General features: G+C 40.3%; 1 protein-coding gene across 6 annotated transcripts in view; it reads right to left on the bottom strand.

The window, feature by feature from the left end:
• Window positions 1–25,623, bottom strand: part of LOC121709816 (protein unc-79 homolog) — a 311,977-nt gene that overhangs the window by 178,101 nt on the left and 108,253 nt on the right. For 5 of the 6 annotated variants that reach the window (XM_042093431.1, XM_042093433.1, XM_042093434.1 and 2 more), the window contains exons 15-21: window positions 21,127–21,317; window positions 6,400–6,523; window positions 5,418–5,555; window positions 2,638–2,841; window positions 2,162–2,389; window positions 390–528; window positions 151–230 (exon numbers count right to left, since the gene is read on the bottom strand). In XM_042093431.1, coding sequence (XP_041949365.1) covers window positions 151–230; window positions 390–528; window positions 2,162–2,389; window positions 2,638–2,841; window positions 5,418–5,555; window positions 6,400–6,523; window positions 21,127–21,317 — 1,104 coding nt within the window. The remainder of the gene's footprint in view (window positions 1–150; window positions 231–389; window positions 529–2,161; window positions 2,390–2,637; window positions 2,842–5,417; window positions 5,556–6,399; window positions 6,524–21,126; window positions 21,318–25,623) is intronic. The other variant, XM_042093432.1, reaches the window with a different exon arrangement.

The raw sequence follows: 25,623 nt of genomic DNA, 5'->3' as shown, positions 1-25,623 counted from the left end.
AGATAGATAGATAGATAGATAGATAGATACTTTATTGAACCCCAAGGGGAAATTCAAGAAAGGGGAAAAAAGGAGATTATTCTTTTGAAATGTGTTTGTTGTCATGAGAAAATGCAAGAACATTAACAACAAGCGGTGTTGAGTGACAACCTGCAATATGGTATAGATGAGTTTAAGGGACACCGGAAGCTCCACGTACGAGAACTCCTTGCCAACATTTTTCTTCCAAGCTGATGAAAGGAGAAGGAAGAACATTAATACTGACACTACCCATCTTTTACAATGCAACCTCAAATAACCAAGATTAACTAATTACACAAAATCCATGACTATAATTACATGGTACATACTCCTAAATTGCCAAATAAACAATTCACTGGGATACATACAAGAGTCATTAGGTGAATTGCCTTGGTTGCCAGGATTCTCATTGTTTGTGTTGGCTCCTTCCTCTGGGCAGTTTTCCATCCTAAGGGGGCAATCTGGGCGGGGGAAAATTAAGCTATCCTCCAAGTTGTGGGTTACTTCCTGTCAGAAACAACAGACACTAAATTATAATTCAGTGTCACTGTCTGTACATAAACAGTTTTCAATTATTTATTCAATATGTATCAGTAAGTATATAAGTATATATACTCTTTTGATCCCGTGAGGGAAATTTAGCCTCAAATTTGGTGAAGCAAACACAAATCCTGGCGCAATGAGCTGCCTGCAACAACAGCGGTGCTCGGGGAGCAGTGAGGGGTTAGGTGCCTTGCTCAAGGGCACTTCAGCCGTGCCTACTGGTCGGGGTTCGAACCGGCAACCCTCCGGTTACAAATCCGAAGCGCTAACCAGTAGGCCACGGCTGCCAACAATGAGCCATTTATGTCATAGGCCAACCCGGCTCTCCTAGATCCTGAGCCAGATTTTCCCTGTCCTGCTACCTATCCCCCTACACTGGACACATGCCACGCCACCTGCTTCGACTTTGTGTTTTTCCTGCTGTCAGCGCACCTGTAGCTGATGAGTGAAATCAGCTGATTGAATCAGCCACAGCATACACTGTAAAAATAAAATCTAACCAAGTGGTATTAATCCTATATTGAATCTATTTGGCATTGTTTTTAGAATTAATAGACTTACCTAGCACTCTCTCAAAAGATCATTTTGACTTAATTTAAGAAGACTTTGACTTTTTAAGGAGTATTATCAAGACAAATTTACTCATTGCACTGGCAGCCAAATTTGTTGTTTTCAGGATGAGACTTCTTAAAAGAAGTCAAACTCTTCTTAAGTCAAATGATTTAACAAGAAAGCGCTAGGTAAGTCTCTTTATACTGAAAACAATACCAACTAGGTTTTTTGATCTTGATATAAGATTTATAACACTTGGTTAGATTTTATTAGATAAGTTTTTGCAGTGTATAAGCTGTGCTTGTTATCCAAGCCATTTCATGTTTCTGCTCCTTGTAACACATTCATAGTATTTTTTGATATCATTGCCTGCCATACTGTTACAACCTTGGACAGTTCATTTGACTACGGATTCGCTCACTGCCTATCTGCATGTGTGTACAACATCGGACTGTTTATTGGATTGCGGATTATCTCATCGATTGTCTCATAGGTAACAACCTATTAATTTTTACTTAATTTAAAGGAACCATATGTAAGATTGTGGCCAAAACTGGTACTGCAATCACTTTCAAATTACTGTAGAGCGGTGTATCCCCTTAACCTGACTAAATTCATCTGGCGAGAGTCAGGTTAGTATCCCCTCCCCCTCCCCCCTGACTCGAAGTTGCCAACCCGGATGCCAAAACACTACTGACTTTGTGATTAGTAGATAGGTAGAGGGTGGCGCATCAGGCCAAAACACAATATGGCATGACAAAACACAACATCAACATCTGTTGAGGGCTGCAACTTGACTTTTTAATTGGCAATATCCTGGCCGGACTACTGTTGTCAGTGATATAAGTATTTGAAATGAACATGATTTTTTAATGTCTAGTGACATATCAGGGCCATTTTATGATTAATTGAAATACATTTCTTACATATGGTTCCTTTAAGAAAACTTTGGGTCGTTACATGTGGCAGGCAGGAAATAAGTGAATCCGTACACTGAGATTTATACTGAGATACACATAGATTTATACATATCAGTGAGTCTAACCACCAGGTGAATCTCCTCGTTTGGAGTGAGTCTCTTTAACAGTTCACAGCCCAGCTGGTAACAGAGAATGCTTGACTGGCACAGGCTGCATTCTAGGTCCTTCTCGTCCTTTTGGCAGGTGTGGGAGCCTCCCCAAGGTGCCTGTAAGATGTTGTTGATGATGCCCACAATGTCACTGCCCAGACTGCTCTCCAGGCCTAACATCACGCCATCGTCCTGGAGCTCCATCTACAGTACAAAAGATCTTCTGTCTTGAAATGCTTAAATATTAGCATGTTCATGTTTGTCTATTGTTGTGTTTATATTTATGTTACAATTGTGTTTATATTTATGTTACAATTAGTTAATATGTTCCTCTGACTGTGTGGGTCTGTGGGTCTGATTGTGAGTGTGTGAGAGGAGCACAGAAGATGATAGAGAGAGTGTGTGAGAGAGAGAGAGAGAGAGAGAGAGAAAGCAAGCAAGCAAGAGGGCACCTGTTTAAGGATGAGGTCAAACATAAGGATGAAGCAGCCTAAATTCATGTCATCATCCTCACTGTCCAGGTCCAAAGCACAGTTGCCAGAGGCATGGCCCAGATTCCGGAAGGGGCTACAATGAAGAGGGCTTCGAAAAGGACTTGGGAATGGACTAAATGTGCTTTGCTGCCCCCTGTGTCCTGGGTCTGACACTACACTCACCTGGTAGGACATATACATGCAACACACAAAATAAATATGTATTTTAGACCATCATTAACTTGTGCTCATCATGGATGATTAATCTAACTCAGGACTCAGGAGGATAATTCTCCTCCCACTGTATTCAGTGCAAAAACAAAAAAAAAGTGTTATTAATCTTATATCAAGATAAATAAAAAAAAACTAGTTGGTATTGTTTTCAGTATAAAGAGACTTACCTAGCGCTTTCTTGTGAAATCATTTGACTTAATAAAAAAAAAAAAGACTTTTTTAAGACATCTCATCTTGAAAACAAGCAAATTTGTCTGCCAGTGCGTTAAGCAAATTTGTCCTAAAAACAAGCAAATTTGTCTGACAGTGCGTTGAGCAAATTTGTCTTGATAAGACTCCTTAAAATAAGTTAAAGTCTTCTTAAATTAAGTCAAAATTATCTTTTGAGAGGGCGCTAGGTAAGTCTTTTCATACTAAAAACGATACCAAATATACCAAAGATTTTTTAATCTTAATATAAGATCAATAACACTTGGTTAGAATTCATTTTTTACAGTGTTCAGTCTTCTATCTATCTTCATTATTGCAAGTATGCCTGATCACTGTTATTATAATATATATATATTGCTACTGTAACTCTTTGGCAGTGGTTGGATGGCCAATGATATAAAAGACTATAACATGTCATAGCACACTCATAAGTTCCTCTTTTGCCTTCAGTGTGTAACACACTGCAAAAGCTGCTTATCTAATAAAATCTAACCCAGTGTAATTAATCTCCTATCAAGATCAAAAAATCCGGTTGGTATTTTTTTCAGTATAAATACACTTTATCATTTGACTTGATTTAAGATCTCATCCTGAAAACAGGCACATTTGTCTGCCAGTGTGTTGGGCAATTTTGTCAAGTCAAGTTTATTTATATAGCGCATTTCATACACAGAGGTCATTCAATGTGCTTTACATAAACAAAACCAAACAATAACAAATAAAAGCATAGAAGGGCAATAGTCAAAGAATAGTTCAAAAGGTAAAGATCATAATAAAAAGAAAACATAAAACACAAGGTAAAATCATTTAAAAATAAAGAATAAACAAAGGCAAAAGTAGTAAAAAAGTAATAAAAGACATAAAAAATAAAGATTTAAAATATATTTCTATGATCTGTATTGGACAGCAAAAAAGTAACCTTTGCAAGCTTTAACCCAATAATTTTCAGTGTCCCGCCGGCGGGACGGTTACCCCCCTCCCCCACCATTCTAAATCAATTGTATGCACCATATTGCTATGTATTGCAATGTTATACACCATTTCAAAGCTTTGACTCTTTGGAATCCAAAAATGACAACTATTTTCATGTACAATCTGTATAGTGCTTTACATTCTCAGATTCATTTTATTATGTCTCAATTAAATTTGATCCAAAATGCCCCCTTCCCCCTCCTCCGCTTTTGGTGCTACCCTGACTTCTGGCTGCAGTGTAGCTACAGCACAATAAGTAGATGCAACATATTGGGTACTGAAATATTCACAAAAATCCATAGAAATTGAATGTTCATGTTGTATTATCCAATATTAGTTGTACAGACATCTGACATACAATCTAAATAGTCCACAGGAAACCTCAAAGTGTTACCTTTCATTTGAGACCAGGATTATGCTTCTACACAAAGGGGTTCATGTGCAGTAAGCATTTGATTGTCAGTATGCATTTTGGATAACAAAAAGTCCTATGGGGAGTATCCATAGGCATTTTACAAAACGCATGGGCATACCTTGGCAAATAATAGTCTAAAGCACTCATATTTTCATTCTATATTAATCTACTTTTTGTACACAGCTTCACAATACCTGGTGCTAGGGCTCAGTTGTGTTTCTAAGGGATATCAAGTGACCTAGAGCAGGGGTTCCCAAACTTTTCCACGACAAGGCCCCCCAAATACCACTAGGTTCTGGACAAGGACCCCCCATTGACAATACTACGGCAAATGTAAAAATACATTAAGCTAATCCTAATAATTATTTTAGCCACAAGCACTTCGCGATGGAGCATACAGTGTGTAAAAATAGTATTTGGGGCTTTCTGCTATATGAGAGCTATCACTCTACTATTAGTCATCATCATGGGAAATATAATGTACCTCATAGTAATAGGTATATTTTAAAATGTTCAGATGTATTTATTTGTTGCTTTTATTTTTCCTTCCAACTTGCTGAGGCCCCCTTGGCACCCCCTCGCGGCCCCCACTTTGAAAACCACTGACCTAGAGGGCTGAAATGTGGTCAGTTCAGAGATGCTTGTAATCCGGCAGAAAGAAAAAAACTATATTCTAGCCTCTGTAACTCTTTGTCAGTACATCACACAGTTATTTTGACTGTTTCCTACGAAAACTACACGTTCTCAGCTTTCTATAGAGGTCCAGCATTTGATGGTTGACCCCAAAAGAGGTGGGAACAATGCCCTTGTAATTAGGCACAGTGCAATTTCAGGCAAAAACTTGAAATCTTTACTGAGATCATTGTGGTACCTTGGTGGTCACCATGTTGGTTTTGTCTCAGAAGAGAAGTTAAGGGATACTACTTACCCGCCGAACCTTGTTTTCTGAAAGATCATTTGTATGCGCCTTCCTTTGATTGGTTAGCTCCTTCAAGGAGTTCACACCATCAGAGAACATGCCTGTCAGTAACTGCAGGGGCACCACAATGTCCAGCTCAGATAGAACCTGCACATACACACACACACACACATGTCCACACACCCAGTGTGTTTATTGCTGGTCTGCAGCGAAACTAACTTATTTATGTCAAACAGTTTATCAGGAAAAGACATCATGTGTGATGTTTGGATGGTAGAGTAAGTTTTTAAACCACACAAACTAGTGCATACTTGGCTGTCAACATTGAGCTTTGAAAATATGGGAGAATTTCTGGGGTCCTAACCAAAAAGGTTTCAAAATAATTCAATATTGGCCTTTTGTTGCTATCCCTCTGTTAACAGCAAGAATTCAAACATTATTATCATCATCATCATTATTATTACTAGCATGCCTCCCAGTCCAAGATGTTGCAAATTCTCAGGTTAGTACAATTTATCTATAGCACTATTCAAAGACAAGAGCAGGTAGCATAGAGTGAAAAGGAACCAAAACAAGATATTAATTTAAATAGTGTATGGAATAGGGAAAACACAGGAGAAAAAATGTATAGATGTACAGAAGTATCGACAGGTTCAAGCCTGGAGCTAAACCATGGAGTCGACACAACACAGATTACAATAGCTTGCCAAAATTGTTCAACTATTACATTAAGACATTATGTATGTTGTACTATGTGCATTGCAAATGGATGTGTGTCAGTCAGAAGGGAATCAAACACTTCACACCAAGTTATCAAAGTAACCAAACCAATGTGTGTTACCAAGCTACCAAAAACAATACTTGTTCATCTATAAGGAACTGCCCATGTTGTGAATACCCCAACCCAAGTTACAAAGTTAACAATGAATTTCGATTTGGTATTTTCTTCAGCATTTGTCTATCCAAAGAAAATGATAAAGTGTGTACTCACATGTAGCCATAGTAGAGCCTGTTCTTGTACAGATGCTGGATAACCAGTGAATCTGCAACTAATGAAGCCAAACATTTCCTCCATGGAGAATGGCAGGGGGCACAACTCTGTATCAAACATCTTACTAGAAAATGACAGAGAAATGAAGGTGGTCTTAATAACAACATTCATGTTTTTCACACTAGTGCCAAGATAAAAAACTGAAATACATTCAGACAGGAACCTTTGCACTGTGTCTCAATTAAGGGGCTTCATCCTTCTGGGACCACAGTACAGGCTATGCCAGTTTATTAACATGTGGCTTTCTGTGACTACAAAAGTAAGACGGGGACAAACAATACGGCCAGGGAAATAATAAGACGGCTGAATTTCTTAGCTGCATTTGACATGTGACATTGGGTTGATGTGGGTTGACATTGATATGTTTACATCATTTGTTTCCACTTCCGCTTCAAATGTTGCCATGTGAACACAAAACAAACTGAAACGAACCCAGGGAACAATAAACACATGAATATTGATTGAACCCGTGATTCAGAACAAAATAGGTATGAAGGCATCCTACATCTCTCTAAATCACAAAAATAGCTACTTTTGTCTGTAAGCCCTGTCCTTTAATGATGGGTGGTGGCACTGAAAAAAAAAAGTAATGTAATGGTAAATGGACTGTTTATCCATGTAGCCAGTGCTTTCCTACTTAATAGCACAAAAGCATTTCACAAGTCAATGTCTCACATTCACCCATTCGCTGAGACTACCATGAAGGTGGCAACCTGCACTTCTGGAGCAGTTTCTTGCTCAAAGATATTTCAACAAGGTCAGGAGGAATATATGAGAGATAGATCGCTACAATTGGATAAATTCCGGAGTCTGCCATTGCAAATCCATGTCACTTCAAATAAAGCAGGGGCTTTAAATAATCAATGGAAACATCTTTATTTACTTTCAAAATGGTTCTTATATACTGTAATATCTACCAAGCCTTTCCATGTCTCCACAATGATTCTAGACTGCACCTTTTTAGCGTTTTGACAATATAAGAAAGCTGTTTTATGCCGATATATTTTGCACGCCCAGTTATTGGTAGCTAAAGCAAGACAGCATTTCAATACTCATTAGTGATTCAGGTCTACAAAGCCAGTCTGTTGACAGGCTATTTAAAAACACACAGGGACGTTGGAAGAATTGTGTAAGAGCAATTCCGCATATTAACGGGGTCTGGGGTTTTCTCTCCATAAGTTTTTTTTTTTTTTTTAATTCTGGCTGCTAAACACACCATTTAAACACAGTTTGGGAGGGATAGAAGTACCCATAGACAGTAAAAGGAAGTACCTTAACAAAGCAAGCAGCGCGTAGGGAGTGGTTCAGTTTGCAGTTTCACTTGCGCTGACTAGGGCTGGGACAACGCGTTGATGTAATCGACGACGACGCAAAAAATATGTTGACGCAAAATACGTTGACGCAATCCGCTTAGCATCGTGACCATGCTGTGTAAATTTGTTCAAAACCGCTGCATTAAAGTTAACTCTAGGTCTAATCTTAGGTCTTATCACAACATAGTACATTGAGGAGACTAAACTAAGTTAAGTTATGCAATCAAGCAGTATATCAAAGCTAACGTTAGAATACTGTTTGGATATCGAGTTTAGCATGCTTACTTACAGCTGCTTGTCAATGTCATTACTCATGCAGGGCTCATTTTGTTGACTCTGACACTGAGCGTTTGCAAAATCCCGATCTAAATGGAAAAGTGTTTTCCAAGACTCAAAGGTGCTTGTCCCAAGGAGAAGTATGAACCGTTATTTGAACTAACTACGTTATGAATTGCATCCACACATCAGCAGCCTTTTAACTGTGTTAGTGTTACAATTGCAAGGGTTCCCTCACAAACGTCTTAAAGTGACAGGCACTCAATTAGCCCTATACACTACTGAACTTTATTGCTACTCTGACTAAGAATGCATTACTTTGCACTTGTATAGTCTTTTATTTTGGAATTTTAAGAGCAATAAAACATATATTGCAATGTTAAGGAATTCATGTTTTTTCATTCAGATATGTAAATCAACATGTATAAATTGTTATTAGTCAATTAATGGGGAGATAATCGAATCGGACTGAAAAAATGAATCGTTAGATTAATTGATGCATCGAAAAAATAATCGCTAAATTAATCATATAAAAAATCGTTTATCCCAGCCCTAGCGCTGACACGCGCACATATTGAATGAGTGCTCATATACCACATAGGGCTGCTCCCTATTGCCTCACGAAAATACCATTCGCGGTTCCGCGGATCAGCCCATAGTTACTACATCGCTGCAGATTTTAGACATGGAAAGCACATGCTCTAGGAACAGAACGCAGTTGCGTGTCCAGTGTAGCAAGGGCCTGTCTACACAGAAACAACAAGCGTCTTGGTGTGGTTCCGGGGCAAAATATAGAGCATATTAACCTCCGTTGCTCAGCCAAATGCCTTCCTGTTACGTCCTGTTATCACGGAGTTACAGGCGATAAACGATTTTTGATGGTCACAAGTTTACTTCATTAGCGGTTTATTTCTTATTTTTTTGATTATTAAAGAGTGTTTTTCATTTAAAGGTTCATGACTTCATGCTTATTCAGTAGAGCATTTAACTGCTCTCCACAATCCCAGACATTGCATGTTTGTTTGTAATGGATGCAACCGCGAGATACGCGCTTGACGGCAATGAGTTGTTAACAGACATGAACCAAGACATATAGCCCAGCAGCAATCTATCTAAAATAACACATACTTGAAGTACCATTCATGATATGTTGTCAAATATTGAAGTCGTGGGAAGTTTACATAATTTAAGCTGTAGGATGTTTCGTTATAGGTACTCAATGGTGCTATTTCACACGCATTGCGCCTTTCACACCCTATAGAGCATATTAACCCCCACTCACCGGGGCTAAGTGAAGCCTACAAATGGAATCCAATGTGTGTCTCAATTGTCCCCCGCTGACCACCTCACACATTTCTCTAGATTTTGCAACGACCTTACATGACACAATGCCATAAAATATGCCAGTTTTTAGGATACAGAATAATGTTTGTAATGATACCAGTTACGTTTAACAGTAACATAAGTGTAATGAGCTATTCATTGTCGAAGGTGCATGGTGAAGTGAAATTCTTAGGCTACTTTGGAAAACAAACATTTGCCGATATCATTGGATGGGGGATACTTGTTTATTTTTACGTAGCCTACAATGGCCAGTTCAGACAAAGCAGAAATTACTCCTTTTGAAACAATGAGTGAGCAGGCCGTGCATTTGTATGGTTATATTGCTTGACTTAAATCCCAGAGAGGCTACCGCACCCCACAGTGATGGGCCTAACGGTCTTACGCGTTCAGTGTGGGGTATAAACAAGCTGAGAATTTAGCGGCGTCACGTCTGCCTGTCCATGTGGTACAGTTACTACAGTAACAGTATTTTATTTTACTTCTTATGGAATATCTTTTTTTCACTTTTATAAAGGCTTTGTTTGAATGCTGTTGGAACAAATAGTAGTTCATTATAAAGGCAACTTTCTGTTGCAATATTCTGTGTGCTCTGGACTGCAGCCAGTCGTTCTCAAGCTTTTTCTTTCATTCCCCACTTTGATCAAGGGGGCATTGACTGATGATAGTGGAGATAACATGTTATCCCGAGGCCGTTGCAAGTCAGCATCTCCAACGGTAGTCTACCCTATTAAAAATATAAGTTTTCGATGTCCCAAACGGAGAGCCATACTTTATTGTTTTTAACGATCTCTATGCTACTCACCAAAATCTAGGCATGGGAACATGATTAAGTATCCAACTGTCGGGTGTTAAATTATTGTGATTACGAGCCAGTGGTTTTTAAACATTATGCGTGACTCGGACATCTAACGAAATGCAACAGGCTCATATCGTCCTCGCATTCACAAAATGAGGACATACATGAGACTGCTCAGATAATAACAGGTGTACCTCCAGTTTTGCACGGTTGTAGTCAAGTTATAGGCCTGTTTACCTTTAAAGGTTCTGCATTCTGCATTTTGCAATGAGCAGTGCTTTCCCTTTTGAATTGGAAATGCTCTGTGTCATGGTGTGTGTTTGTGTGTTTCTATGAATTGTTAATCTGGCCCTGCCCCCAACAACACCCTTCCACCTCTCCACCTCTGGCCTATTGTCCAGGAGGAGGAGGGGCCTGAGGCCTGGACAAAGTCATCAACAGAGTGATGCATGTGATCTCCCCACGGGCCAATGGATGTACAAGTTCCAGACAAACAGATTGCTAATGGCCTACAAGCTCATCTGGGGTGCGTTTCCCGTACAACTACGGAGGTTAGCTTTTTTACTAACGTGGTACAATGCATCGTTCAACTAACCAACATCTAAGTTACGAATGTTTCCAAAAACTGTCATACTTACATAGTACTTTGTAAGTTTGGACCATGATCGTTTCCAAACTTCAGTAGTCTGGACTAAGGTGGTTAATGACATTTAGTAGCACGTGAACGGGCACACCTGCACATAACGGCTTTGAATTAACGTTTAACACGTGTCATTTAAATGTGCTGGTGAAACAGTTGTGTACTCTATTGTTATGTATCCCCTATTCACCCATACACACCGTCAATTCTGTGGCGCAGTGCGTTAAGGCCGTCTGATAACTGCGGCGCAACGGCGGCTGTCATCAGTCCCCTGTCCAAGAGTTCGAATCTGGGATAAGCGTAGGTAGCTTTTGGGAAACGCACCACTGATGTGTGATCAGCGGAATATGGGGAGGGAAGTGGCAGTGTTTTTTTGCAAGTCTGCAGAAGTCAGCCGAATATGAATGTAATTCCGTGGCATAAAGCAGATGTATTTGTTTATTGTACAGAAAAATAAAAATGACATGTCAAGCAGTCACAATTGACTACATTGCAGTCAAGAAGTAGGGCAAATTAATTTACAAAATCAAAACGTGGGTCATAGTTGTCTAAGCCTCTATTGCGTAGCCTGTTAAAAACGTCGCTAGATAGTATTAAATCGCCAACAACATTGTTTTCTGCAGAAGCCAAGGCTACAGATTAATTCTGAACAGTTATTTCTCTACTGGCTCAATTATCAAAAAGGTGCTTTCTCTTCGTCCTCTGCAAATGAAGCAGGTAGTTCCGTATAGAGACGTTAGAATAAATTAGCGTTTGCGATTGACAACGTTGTAAGTAAGCTATAACACTAATAAGTAGGCTAATAACACTAACTTTGCAAAGTTAACTTGAATGCATCAATTTTGAACAAAGTTGTGTAGGCTACACGGCGCCAGTTGTAGTCTGCATGAACAGTTCTTGCACAAGACACTGTTTTGATTTGCGTAGTTGTGTTACCCCCAACACTGACAATAACGTAGACAGCAAATTAAGATATTTGTTTGTTTTGTGGAGCGGCACAGGTAGGCTATCAAAAGCAGATTTCGATTTTCGTTACCACAGCCTGAAGCCATACCCAAGTAGCCTAAATCGAGGTAATGTTTAATTATGCATGATTTATTTTGTTATTGAATTCGTAGGCTGGGATTCCTCTCGGCAACAATTATGTTTAAAGATAGCCTCCTGCTTTTTCAGAAGGGGCGGCAGGCAGGCTACTGACAGAGCGATGTACAGTGGCAGAGCGACGCACAGTGGCTGAAAGTGGTACTAAAGTTTCACGCAGCTTCACACCACGTAATGCGTGACTGAAGTGGCCATTTGAAAGTAATGCCCACTGTAGGTGCTCTGCTTCACAGAGTGGCACCCTTAAAAACAAAAAAAAAGCCCTGTAGCAAACTGACACCTTGGATGAACGAAAATATCCATGATCTAAAAAGATCATGTAGAAAAGCTGAGAGAACATGGAGAAAAACTAAGTTACAGGTTTTAGGTTTAGGTTTTAAGGTAATTGTTGAAAACAGTGGAAACTCAAGGGTGTTGCTCTCCACCATTGAAAGGCTATTGCATCAAACACCTTTTTTTTTGGGGGGGGGGGGCTTTTTTGCCTTTATTTGGACAGGACCGTGGAGAGTGAGACAGGAAACAAGTGGGAGAGAGAGATGGGGTGGGATCGGGAAATGACTTCAGGTCGGATTCGAACCTGGGACCCCGTGGCCAATCGGACCCGTGTATGGTACGGCGCTGTAGCCTGCTGCGCCACAGCACCCCCATCAAACACCTTTTGATACACTCAGTCAGGCATCCTCTCTAAGATGCAAAGAATTTGCAGACTTCTTCAAAAACAAAGTAATTTCTATAAGGGAGGCTATTGGTAACACAAGTAATATGTTTGATAGTACACCCAAAAACAGCCCCCCAAAATTAAGGTTCTTTAGCACTATTACTCAATCTGAGCTTAGTAAAATTATAACTCAAACCGGCTCCTCAACATGTGCTTTGGATCCAATCCCTACTAGATTCCTCAAAAATGTATATGATAGCTTAGCTCCCTTTATTCTCAAGGTAATAAATACCTCGTTAGAAACAGGTATATTTCCAACTACTTTTAAAACCGCTGTTGTGAAACCTTTACTTAAAAAGTTGAATCTTGACCATACTAATCTGAGCAACTACAGGCCTATATCAAACCTACTGTTCCTGAGCAAAGTACTTGAAAAAGTAGTTTGTAATCAGTTAAATACCTTCCTCAACGAAAACAGTATCCTTGAAAAATTCCAATCAGGTTTTAGATCAAATCACAGCACAGAAACGGCTCTAGTAAAAATAGTCAACAATCTTAGACTGGCTACTGACTCAAACAAAGTCTTTATTCTTCTAGATTTGAGTGCGGCATTTGGCACCATTGATCATAGCATCCTAATTCACAGCCTTGCGAAGTGGGTGGGTCTCTCTGATAATGCTCTAAACTGGTTTCAAACCTACATTACTGGCAGAGATTTTTATATCAGTCTAGGAGATCATGTGTCTGTAAAACATGACTTGCCTTTTGGTGTGGCCCAGGGGAGCTGACTTGGTCCCCTGCTCTTTTCCCTATATATGCTTCCGTTGGGAAACATCATAAGTCAGCATAATGTAAACTTCCACAGCTACGCAGATGATACCCAATTGTATATTTCTGTGGAGCCAACTAACCCAGATGGCCTTTGCTCCCTCACTGCATGCCTAACCTCCATTAATCAGTGGATGAGCAAAAAAATTTTGAAAAACTAAATGATGACAAAACAGAGGTACATTTGGTTGGACCAAAACCAAAGTGAGACATTGTTCTTAGTAATCTGGGGAACTTGGCACACCAAAAGTAACAAGCCTCGGTGTCATCTTAGATGCAGAGTTAAGTTTTAAGCCCCATATCAGTAAAGTTACTCAGACAGCCTATTTCCACCTGAGAAACATTGCCAAAGTGCGGCTCTTTTTAACTCAACAAGATGCAGAAAGACGAATTCATGTCTTTATCACTAGCAGGTTAGACTACTGCAATACACTTTTCACTGGTCTTCCCAAAAAACATCTAAAGAAATTGGCACTCATACAGAACTCTGCGGCTAGACTTTTAAGACCAAGAAGAGAGAACACATCACCCCTGTGTTGGCTGAACTGCACTGGCTCCCTGTTTCCTATAGAATTGATTTTAAGGTTATGTTAATTACTTAAAAAGCTCTGAATGGCATAGCACCTTCATATATCTCTGAGCTTTTAATATCTTTATCAACCACAAAGGAAACTTAGATCATCCAATTCTAATCTTTTAATTGTACCCAAAGTGCTCCACAAGCAAAGTGGAGAAGCTGCTTTTATCCATTATGCCCCAAAACTATGGAACACCCTGCCTCTGTACATCAAGCAGGCAAGTTTAGTAAATATTTTTTTAAAAGATCTGAAAACATACCTGTATAGGAAATAGAGATGCGCGGTTCGCGGTTACAGCCGCGGACTCCGCGGTTAAACTGCGGATCGGGGAGATGACATGAAGCAATGTGATATTTAAATTAAATTCGGGCGGGTGGCGGTTGAACCAATCAAATGAAAAAAAATATAGCCTACATTGTTACCTACATCTGAAAAAAACGAGCACACTTTGAAATAGTCAAATTTTCCTCAGGCAGTAATTTGGCCTAGTTGCTTCTATGCATGCTGCTTTGTTTAGGCCTAGGCTACTATCAGAGATGGTGTTGCGGAATTGGTGTATTCCGATGTTTCACTGAGCAACCCCTCGCACGCACACACGCACAAGCACACACGCACGCACGCACGCACACTAAAGGTAACAAAAAGTGTAAATTAAGTAGCCTATCGTAGCCTACCAGCATGTTTTCCTCTCCAGTGTGCAATAAGAAAGTAGAATAGGCTACAGTGCAAGTAGACCGATGATTCATCTCCCATGTCGCGTCTCGTCGCAGAGCCTTGGTAGGCCACTAAGCAAATCTGCAACCTATGAGTCTCTACCAGTATTGGAGGAGGTCTAAACTTCTCGCTACCTTAGAATAATAAGGTTCTATCTGCGTTTTGAGTAGTTCTGAGATATTGAGCTTCAAAGTTTTAGAATTCCATAGAGTTAAATGGTAAATGGCACAATTTCTTTTTGAAATAAAGTCCAAATATGTACACAACTTTAAGAAACACCTCATCTGAACTTAAGAAACTTTCAAAGAATAAAAAAATGTAAATAACTCCATTTTGACAAAAATGTCAGATAGAACCTTATTATTCTAAGGTAGCAATCTCGTAGATGAGACTGCCTGGGTTATTTTGTTTCGATATTATATATAAAACACATAGTGATTGTAGCCTACCATTCAGGGAATAGGCATTTAAAAAGAGAGACAGATTATGGAATGATATGACTCAGAAATGACATCAGGCAATGGCAGTGCGAGATGTTCAGAACGTAAGAGTTAAAACTTCTACAAGCTCAATAACATCCACAGCGGAAAAAAGAAGGTAAGATAAATAGTCGGAAAACTTAGATCTGTAGGCCTAAGGCAAGCAAGCAAGTTTGGCGGTTGTTACTAAAAATGTCAACATGCACGTTGCACTGTTGTGCACTTTCAGAATGAATAGAGTTGGCATTTCTTTAATATCGAGGCGCCATAGTTTGTCCGATCGGCCTGCTGGTATAAAATTAATTGCGCTGTCTGCTCTCTTCCCATGCAGTCAAAATGAATGGGAGTCTTCAGAGCAGGCTTGTCATAGTGTCACCCTGACATGACAGTGCGTAAAGTAGCCTATAATGTGAATGACTTGTTATTTTATTAAGGATTTCTTTCTTTTTGCAAAAAATAAAGTACAATAGGCATTAATTAGTAGGCTAAATAGCAGCATGTTGAAATTATGTGCCAAATCGCGTTTTTTATTACAATGATAAAATTGTAGGCTACAGGCCGATGTGCACTTTATTTGGAGACTGTTTTGCGAGACAGAGACTGAGTTTGCTGCTGATATTCTGGGGATAGGCTACAACATAGCCAATGTAGGACTTTAGCCTTTTAATGTATTTGCTGCATTGGATCAGTCTTTCTAGAACAGGCAAGAGCTTTCTAGCCTCACGTCAGCAGCGCCGCATCACCCATATACATTAAAACAACCAGCGGATGGCGGGTGGGTGCGGTTTTGAAAATTGGTCAAAAAACGTTGGTGCGGATGGATGGCGGATGGATGATAAGTTTTGCTATGCAGTTACGGTTGAAATAATAGCCCATCCGCGCATCTCTAATAGGAAAGACTTTGGTTATCTCATCTTATCCTGTAGACTACTCTTTCAGATTATTCTACATCTGCTGCCATTGGAGGGCGCAGCCAGCCAGAAGCAGATGGGCTCCCCCTATTACAGTGGGTCCCCGTTAAGTTTGGACGGGTTCCTTCAGGAATCACGATCCCCATTTTCTCAGCAGAAATGGCACAAACTGCAGTTGACACAAACAACCACAAGGTGTCACTTTGGAGTTCTGCCACTACTATTTTTGATGCGACTTGACTTACTGCTTCCATGATGCAGTTTCCAAGTCAGTAGAACAATCAGAGAAAGCTGAGCCATTACCAAACATATATGATAATACAATAGCGTGAGTTTATATATCTTATACCCTTGTCACGGTTACTTATAGATTTGATAGTGTAACGATAAGAGCATAAGAGCATAAGAGACTTTCAGCGGGGGCACGGAAACTTAATTTGATCACGGTAGTTTAAGCTTACACTTGACAAAACATTCTAATATGAAAATGTAGATGCAATTGTTGTAAGATGGTGCAGCTCCTTTAAGAAAGCACCGTGCAAAAAAGTAGACGTGCTGGAGCGAGTCATATTCAAAATGCAAAAAATAACACCGCAGATAAAACCAATTATCCTCATTCATTGCAACCGCAGCATGCCTGCTTGCCGACGTTTAAACAAAAAAGATATCAAAGCACCTTTTGCGTTTGAATGGAACACGAAAAATTTTTTAAACAGCTGGACAAATGATTTAGCTAATTGATTATAGCCTGTACACCAGCAATTGTTGAACATTTGGAAAAAGATCGCTCAGCTGTTGCCACAGTCACAGGCAATGTAGAAACAACATGAGAGCAGTACACACTTCCCCGAATGTGGATGTTACACTGTCATAATCTACCACCAGCCTTTTGGCAAGTTGAAAAATAGATGACTTCTGTGAAATCTCTGCTTTAAAGCAAGACCTAAATGAGAGGAGTTGTGTTGGGAATGTCGGTGCAATGTCCATGCTATAATGGTCTGACAAACGTACTGCCTTTTCAAGCAGTTCATCATCACCTGCGAGTTGAAGGATCATAGGACGTAAAGACTCAACCACATAACAAGTTTCCCGCATGCTTGCACATCTTTGGGAGAGCTGACTGATTATGATGTCCAGAGTTGCATTAAATACCTGCACTTTGAAGTATCTCTCTGCATCGGTTAAGCGTTCATCTTCCGATAGTTCGTCAAAGTGACGCTTCACTCTCCGTGCTCTAACATTTTCAAATGTACTCTGAATCCCCATTTATTTGCGAGTGTCTGCGCTGTAGCCTTGGCCTGGCCAAAGGCACGCAGGTAGTCAGAAAGGACCGGTATAGAATTTTCCAGCAATTGCATTGCGGGGGTAGCGACGGAGGTCACAGGCCCTGGTGCGACTGCACTTGCTGCACCTACTAGGCCTAGTTACGCCACTGCGTGGAGCGCTAATGTGTCTACTGTAAATCATTCATGTGTGAAAGTCATTAGGCTGGAAGCGCTAATGTGTCTAAGCTCATTAGTCTACTTTCAATAGGCCTACTGTACAGCCTGAGAGGGGGAACATAACCTATAGCCTAGGCTACTGTAGAGTAGGCCTACAGTAGGCTACTGTAGGCTAAACAATCAGTTGTGAAAGTCTGCAATGAAAGTTTCCTAATGGAAGCGCTAACGTGTCTATTGAGCACCTTAGCCTACTTTCAATAGGCCTATTGTACAGCCTGAGAGGGGGAACATAGCCTTCTGTAGAGTAAACAATCAGTTTACTTAGTTACATTTGTTTAGTTAAATCCAGTTTTCTACTCTATCTCCATGATATGCTTAGCCTATAGAAAGACGAAGTCGGGAAAGTGCTTCAGAGAAAACGTATTTATTGAAATAATGAACAGTCTACATTCTACATTCTACAGTCTAAATTTAAAGCACGTTGAATCCCTGGGAAGATCTGCGTGTTGTGCGGAGGAATTCGTTGATCTTATTGATGCAGTCCTTCAGTTCACTCCTCCCCATAGCAGGGAACTTTCGTTGTAGTGTTTAGACCACAAAGTTTTTCACATTTTGCGGCAGTGCTCGCTTGCCCTTCGCTCCATCCCAGTTGGTGGTTTTGCTCCAGGCTTTATAGTGTTCCTCTGTGAGGATGGACCTGAAGAGCAGGCATCCGTATCTGCCCACTTGGCCGTAGCTCTGTTGGTGAATCTTAGCGTGGTCTTCGGGACCAACATCACGCAAGGTCACGTCTGCGTGTTGACTAGGAACTTGGATGCTGTCGTTGAGTGTGACGGAGAGGGCCAATGGAGACATCTGCAAGGAGGACGTTTCTGGAGCTGGTGTCGAGGTGCACCTGGGGATTGGTCTCTCAGGCGTCGAATAACTTCTCTGCTCACGTAGCGTCGCCTGAAGTTCTCCGATTCCAGCTCTCATCTCCTGTAAAATGTCTCTGTGGCTCTCCAAGTGGCTGCCTCTCGGAGTTGTTGAAGCTCTCGTTTGAGGTTTTTGACCTCCGCTTTCAACCGATCATTCTCGGCGTCTCTCTCGGCTACTCGAGCTTTCTCTGCAAAATGTGTGAAAGTCATTAGGCTGGAAGCGTGTCTACCGTCAGTGACTAGTGCGAGAAGCGGGTTCTGTGTTGTAGGCTATGCATTTTTCCGACACTTGGCTGCAAGCTCCCCTCCCCCACCCCCTTCTTTCACAAGCAGTGCAGCTTTCTGAAGCGGTGCCTTTTGAAGCTAATGTAACAAATACCACCAATATTGTTGTGTGGCAATAAAAGTATCCAGGGTTTGCGCAAGTAGCCTAAATATATAAATAAATTAAGGACATACAATCCTTAACGTGAAAAAGCTTAACGTAGCTTAATGTCCCAAACAACAAGTCGTTTTATGCGCTCATTATAAAGAAAGTTTAACGTGTCCCAAAACAGCTGTCAATTAATCACCAAACGTCAAGAGGGTTGAGTCTGAATGACACCGAGTTTTAGACACTGTGTTTTTGAAGTTAAGAAATATTTTCGCAATAAAAATGGTAATTTAACCAATAAAGGCTGAAAAAATGTACAGTAAAACTAGGCTATACAGTACATGCAACCCAGGAGAAGACTATTATAGGCTATTGGCAAATCATTGAGCATCATTCACACATTGTATTCTGCACAGTCTCTACACGTGGAGCGCTAATGTATAGGCATACTTACAGTATTCAAAATGTGTGAAAGTCATTAGGCTGGAAGCGTGTCTACTGTCAGTGACTAATGCGAGAGTTCTGTGTTGTAGGCTATGCATTTTTCCGACACTTGGCTGCAAGCTCCCCTCCCCCACCCCCTTCTTTCACAAGCAGTGCAGCTTTCTGAAGCGGTGCCTTTTGAAGCTAATGTAACAAATACCACCAATATTGTTGTGTGGCAATAAAAGTATCCAGGGTTTGCGCAAGTAGCCTAAATAGGCCTATATAAATAAATTAAGGACATACAATCCTTAAAGCTTAACGTAGCCTACATGTAGATTAATGTCCCAAAACGTCAACAAGTCGTTTTATGCGCTCATTATATATGGATTTCTATGAAACGTCACGAAAACATGCGTGCGCAACCAAGAGGCAGAAAGCACCATAGAACAGCATAGAGCAATGCAAAAGAGCAAAAGAATAAAATGATTTTTTGTGCTGACAACTGCACCAATTCGAAATCACGATGGTTAGAGAATGTTAAATATGTTCAATATCCCTAACGGAATGCATGTCTTCGCCAAAAATGACAAAATACGATGTTATGTTAATAATGCAAATGAACGGCACACTTTGAAATATAGTCGGAAATGAGATGTTATCATCATTGAGACAACAGGGGTATACAATAAAATCCGATTGTAGCTTACAGCAGCCGGCTATTTAGGTTAAGTTTATAACGTTGTGGACGGCCACCAAGCGTATTCTGCCCCACGGCTGCGGCACAGTCTTGAGTGACCGGATTCGTTTTCCTTTGTCATATGAATGCTGTCATTTTGTTAACATTACTGTTAAGGAGATGCTGTAGGCAAATGCTATATTTCAACCTCGTTAGTGTCAGAACTATTCACAAGGTTTCTGGGCAGCATTTTTATGTTCTGTTAGCAAGCGAACTTCTCATGACTACCGACAAAGTAGCCTACTGCCAGCTGACGAAGCTCTCATTTTAAAACATTACTGAGAGACAGGCACTATACAATCAATAAATCTTGCCACTGAATCCAAAACTATGTTTAACATTATGTACAAAGCTTAGGCTACAGTGGATTAGCATGTTGCAGGGGCTGCTAAAAACAGAGAAACGCACTGAAAACTCGGCCAATCACAGCCCTTGCTGTCGAATGCGCCGTCCGGTTCGACCGTTGAACGCCACAGCGGACTATGCTGCCCCCAAGCGGCTGCAGTTGTCCTTACATGTCACCCAGCTGCGTGAATCACCATTATCGTGAATGAAGTGTCAATTTTTAACGGGGACCCTCTGTAAGTCAGGTTCTGCTCAAGGTTTCTTCTTACTATTCTTACTATTATTGTGTTACATGCTCCAAATATAAAGCACTTTGAGCTGCATTCTGTGTATGAAAGGTGCTATACAAAAAGCTTATTATTATTATTATTATTATCAGAAGTCCACTGAGCTGCTAATCTGCAGGTTGAATTTACAGCTGCTCTCTCTACTCAGAGAAATCGCTCACAACTTCAGAGTGATCTGTTCTTCCAGAGCTCTCCAGATAGCAAGAAAAGCTACTGGGTTGGTCTGTTCAGTGTCATCATGCTATGCTCTGTTCAGTCACAATCATTGACCCATGGCCTTTTCAGCTGGTTTTTAAGCAATTACCTAATTTAACTTATTATTATTTTTTTTATTATTGTTTGCCATGTCCTGCTATGTTGTATGTACAATGCTTTGTGTTGCACTCTGTGCATTGCTTACTTGCTTCTGATTCACTTTGAACCATATTCACTTTGAATATGTTGAAATGAGGTGCACTATTCCTTCCTGAGTCTTTCCAGCACAACTAGCAGAGATGGGTTACCTGAGCACCTCACGGAATTCCTTTAGCTGGTGGTCAGGGACCTCAGTACGAATGGCCTCCAACCATTCCGGCATGAAGCACTCCCACAGTGGCTGGCTGATGACATTATAGGGAATCAGACACAGGATACGGTTTAGTCCTTCCTTCAGCTGGGTCACTGTACTGCATGCCTTGTCCCAGTAGCCACCTACCTGCCCTCACAAAAGGTCCAAAAGAGCAGATAAGACTTAGCATAAACACAAACATGCACAATGACATTACAACTGCCAACATTATTCAAATAGTTCAAGACATACTAAAACAGTGGTCCCCAAACTTTTTCTTCCGAGGGCCAGCTCACTATGCCTGGCTCTAAGAGAGGGCCAGAGACTCTGAGTATATCAGTAACCATAAATAGCTTAGCGCTGTGAACAAAGGCAGTCTACCTTAGTTGAATATTCCATTACATTTAATCTATAGGCTATTGCAATTTAATACCATTGTTATCTGTGTTTATATTGCCATCATGCCATATCAGTGCACTGCAAAAAATTAAATCTAACCAAGTGTTATTAATCTTATAATAAGATCAAAACATCTATTTGGTATTGTTTTTAGTATGAAAAGACTTACCTAGTGCCCTCTCGAAAGATCATTTTGACTTAATTTAGGAAGACTTTGACTTATTTTAAGGAGTCTTATCAAGACAAATTTACTTAACGCACTGGCAGACAAATTTGCTTGTTTTTAGGACAAATTTGCTTAACGCACTGGCAGAACAATTTGCTTGTTTTCAGGATGAGATGTCTTAAAATAAGTCAAACTTTTCTTAAATTAAGTCAAATGATTTCACGAGAAAGCTCTAGGTAAGTCTCATTATACTGAAAACAATACAAACTAGTTATTTTTATCTTGATATAAGACTAATAATCTTGGTTAGATTTTATTAGATAAGCAGTTTTTTGCAGTGTGTAAAATTTAGCTCAAATGAAATAATAATAATAGCACTCAAAACTATAAGCAGTGAGTCCCAAAAGTATATTTTGAACTCTGAACTTTGCATAGGCTACACAGCTCAAGTTGTGAACAAGCAATATCCTACAAATAATTCAAAGTTCTCAAATTATGAGTTTTATGAAGTGGTGGCAGAAACATCTGAAATGACCACCATTCTAACTTTCACTCACCTGATGAGAACTTTGTGAACTCTGTATGCACATTTGAACGAGTGAATAAAAAATATAAATAATTATACCAGAAAGTTACAGAATTATGACTTGAATATAAGTTAGTTAGTTATAAACAATTAATTGATACATTTTTAGAATACTTTGAGCACTGATGCAGTCAGCAGAGGCCTCTTACATTGTTTGCAGGTACTGTAGGCCTACTATACATTTCATTCCGTTTTCGATGGCAAACGCGAAACAGCGCCAAAACAACCACCAGTGGACAAAAAGAGTATTACATGTGTACTGTTAACCCTTAAAGGAGTACCGTCACACTGGTGTGACGGGAATGTTGGGAAATTAACATTCTAAAGAATATCTGGGTTCATTGAATTCAACATAGAATTTTAGAACCTTCAATTGTTGCGGAACTTAGAATGTTCAAAAACCTACACCTTTAAGGCTTAAAGGAGAATTCCGGTGTGATATTGACCTAAAGTGTGTTGAAACATGATACCGAGTGTGAACGTATATCTCATAGCCCATCTCGGCTTGTCCCCTGCACTCCAAAATCTGGCGCTAGTTAGCCGATGCTACCAACAGCTTTTTCAATGGTGGTGCTTCGGCATCGGGCTAGCCATGCAAATAAATCACTGTTTTACACCATTTACGAGGCTCAATGTATCTCCACACTTCATTGGTAGACTTCCGAGGGCCCTGACATTTAAAAAGAGACATTGAGAACTTTGAAAAAGCACTGGTAGTTTACTTACACTGCAAAAACTGCTTATCTAACAAAATCTAACCAAGTGTTATTAATCTTATATCAAGATAAAAAAAACTAGTTGGTATTGTTTTCAGTATAAAGAGACTTACCTAGCGCTTTTTTGTGAAATCATTTGACTTAATTTAAAAGAAATTTGACTTATTTTAAGACATCTCATCTTGAAAACAAGCAAATTTGTCTGCCAGTGCGTTAAGCAAATTTGTCCTAAAAACAAGCAAATTTGTCTGCCAGTGCGTTGAGCAAATTTATCTTGATAAGACTCCTTAAAATAAGTTAAAGTCTTCTTAAATTAAGTCAAAATGATCTTTTGAGAGGGCGCTAGGTAAGTCTTTTCATACTAAAAACAATACCAAATAGATTTTTTTATCTTAATATAAGATCAATAACACTTGGTTAGAATTCATTTTTTGCAGTGTACAAGACGATTTATACAGATGGTATCTTCACGAAGTTTAGCGTTTGCAGCCATCTTGAATTTAGTCACGATAAGTCGAGCGACAAGTAAGAATGAACAGGTATGATAAGGGATCAGATTCCAAAAATAATTCAGTGGAAATGTATGGATTCCAGAAACTGCATGGCTAGCCCGATGCCGAAGCACCACCATTGAAAAAGCTGTTGGTAGCATCGGCTAACTAGCGCCAGATTTTAGAGTGCAGGGGACAAGCCGAGATGGGCTATGAGACATACGTTCACACTCGGTATCATGTTTCAACACACTTTAGGTCAATATCACACCGGAATTCTCCTTTAAGAAGAGTATTACATGTGTACTGTTAAGACCCGCCATAGAGAATGAATGGGGGAAATTACGGAGGTTATAGTTTGACGATGTCGTACTCCCGTGCGGGCCGGATCCGTTTAGGGGGGCCATCTAAAATGAGGTGGCGGGCCGTATCCGGCAAGCGGGCCTTAGTTTGGGGACCACTGTACTAAAATGTTCTGGTTATTGGACATAACCTTTTATGAAGAACCTACTTTGGTATTAGATCTTAGTAGGCAGCATCATAATTGTTTAGACTGTGGATGAAATGTTAATGTAATCACAGCAGTGGTGTAATTGTTTGCAAAACAAAACATTGTACGCATTGTAAGAAAAGTAATAGGCATGCACAACAATTCTGCAATCTGAGCATTTACATGCCTTACAAGCAATAAGCCCCGAGAGGCTTTACAACATCTAAGGGGCGTTGTTAGGCACAACGTCTTAGCGGATTGACTGCAGAGTGTGTGTCATCCGCATACTTAAATAGCTTGAGTCTGTTGCTGCTGCAGGTGATCTCATTTGTATAGATGGAGAATAGGAAAGGTGACAACACACAGCCCTGAGGCACTCTGATATTTAAAATAGTGTTGGTGGACTTATACCCATTTACCTAGCCTAGAAATCTAGACGCACCCTAGCGGCGGCAAATTAATTTGCTCAGCCTGTACGTCTAGTATCGAACCATAGGGATTTCTATTGGCTTAGCACCGTGGATGTTCTCCAATCACAGCGCTCTATTTTGTTAGAGAGTCTTAAGGCGGGCTTAACAGGATAACGACAGTCCTGCGACTGTGAACAACAAGGAAGGTGGCTATGGCGAACGAAGAGCGGTTGTTTGAATCGGCGTTGGCGTCAACTTTGGAGGAGTTGGACTTGTGCTTTTCTTTGAAAGTTGAACAACACAATGCACTTAAGTCATTACTTTCGAAGAAGGATGTATTTGCCGTTTTGCCGACCGGATACGGATATGGTCGTAGCGCTGGCCTATTGCATGCCTAGGCAGTTTGAAAGACAATTCTCTGCCCGCCCCTTGGATTAAGCGAGATGAATGGTTCGATGCCAGACTATACATCTCAATGATATAGGATGGCCCCGCCAGGCTACCATTTACCCACACATGCTGTGGTCTGACCTTTAAAAATTCCAGAAGAGTGCAGAAGAGTATTGATGTTCACTGTATTGAATGCAGATGAGAAATCCATAAATAAGATCCTGGAAAAAGGAGTTGGGACAGTCAAGGTGTCTTGTTACAATGTCCAGTAGAATCAGGCTGCCATCATCCACACCTCCCCGTGATTTATAATAAAACTGTAGTGGGTACAAGCTCTCTCCGACCATGGTGATAAGTTTATCTGCAACAACTCTCTCCATGCATTTGAAGAGGATAGAGGTAAGCGGCACAGGTCTGAAGTCATTTATCGCTTTGATATTGGGTCATTTTGGGAACAGGTATGATGGTCGTTTCCTTCCATGCCCTGGGTACAAAGCTGGCTTCAAGGAACAGCTGGAAAAGTTGTGTCATCACACCAGCTAGCTGAGGTCCACACTCCTTTAAGATGGAGGAGATTTGGTAGAATGGAGACGGGTAAAGATGGAGGCAACCCTCTTCTCCTCCACACAGATGGATTCAGAGCAATGGCTCATGTTGTGTGGGATCCAACCCTTAGCAGGATCTGCATTGTTGAACCTGGCATTGAAAGTATTCATTTCCTCTGCAAAGGCCAGATCCAGCCCATCATGGTGTTAAGACACTTCCAGGCATCCCTCACATCTCCCCTGGTGAACCTCTCCTCCAT

The sequence above is a fragment of the Alosa sapidissima genome, chromosome 5, assembly GCF_018492685.1.
Source record: "Alosa sapidissima isolate fAloSap1 chromosome 5, fAloSap1.pri, whole genome shotgun sequence".
In the NCBI taxonomy this organism is placed as follows: Eukaryota; Metazoa; Chordata; class Actinopteri; order Clupeiformes; family Clupeidae; genus Alosa; species Alosa sapidissima.
The sequence above is the reverse complement of the archived record's forward strand: the minus strand, read 5'-3'. Positions and strand labels throughout refer to the sequence as shown.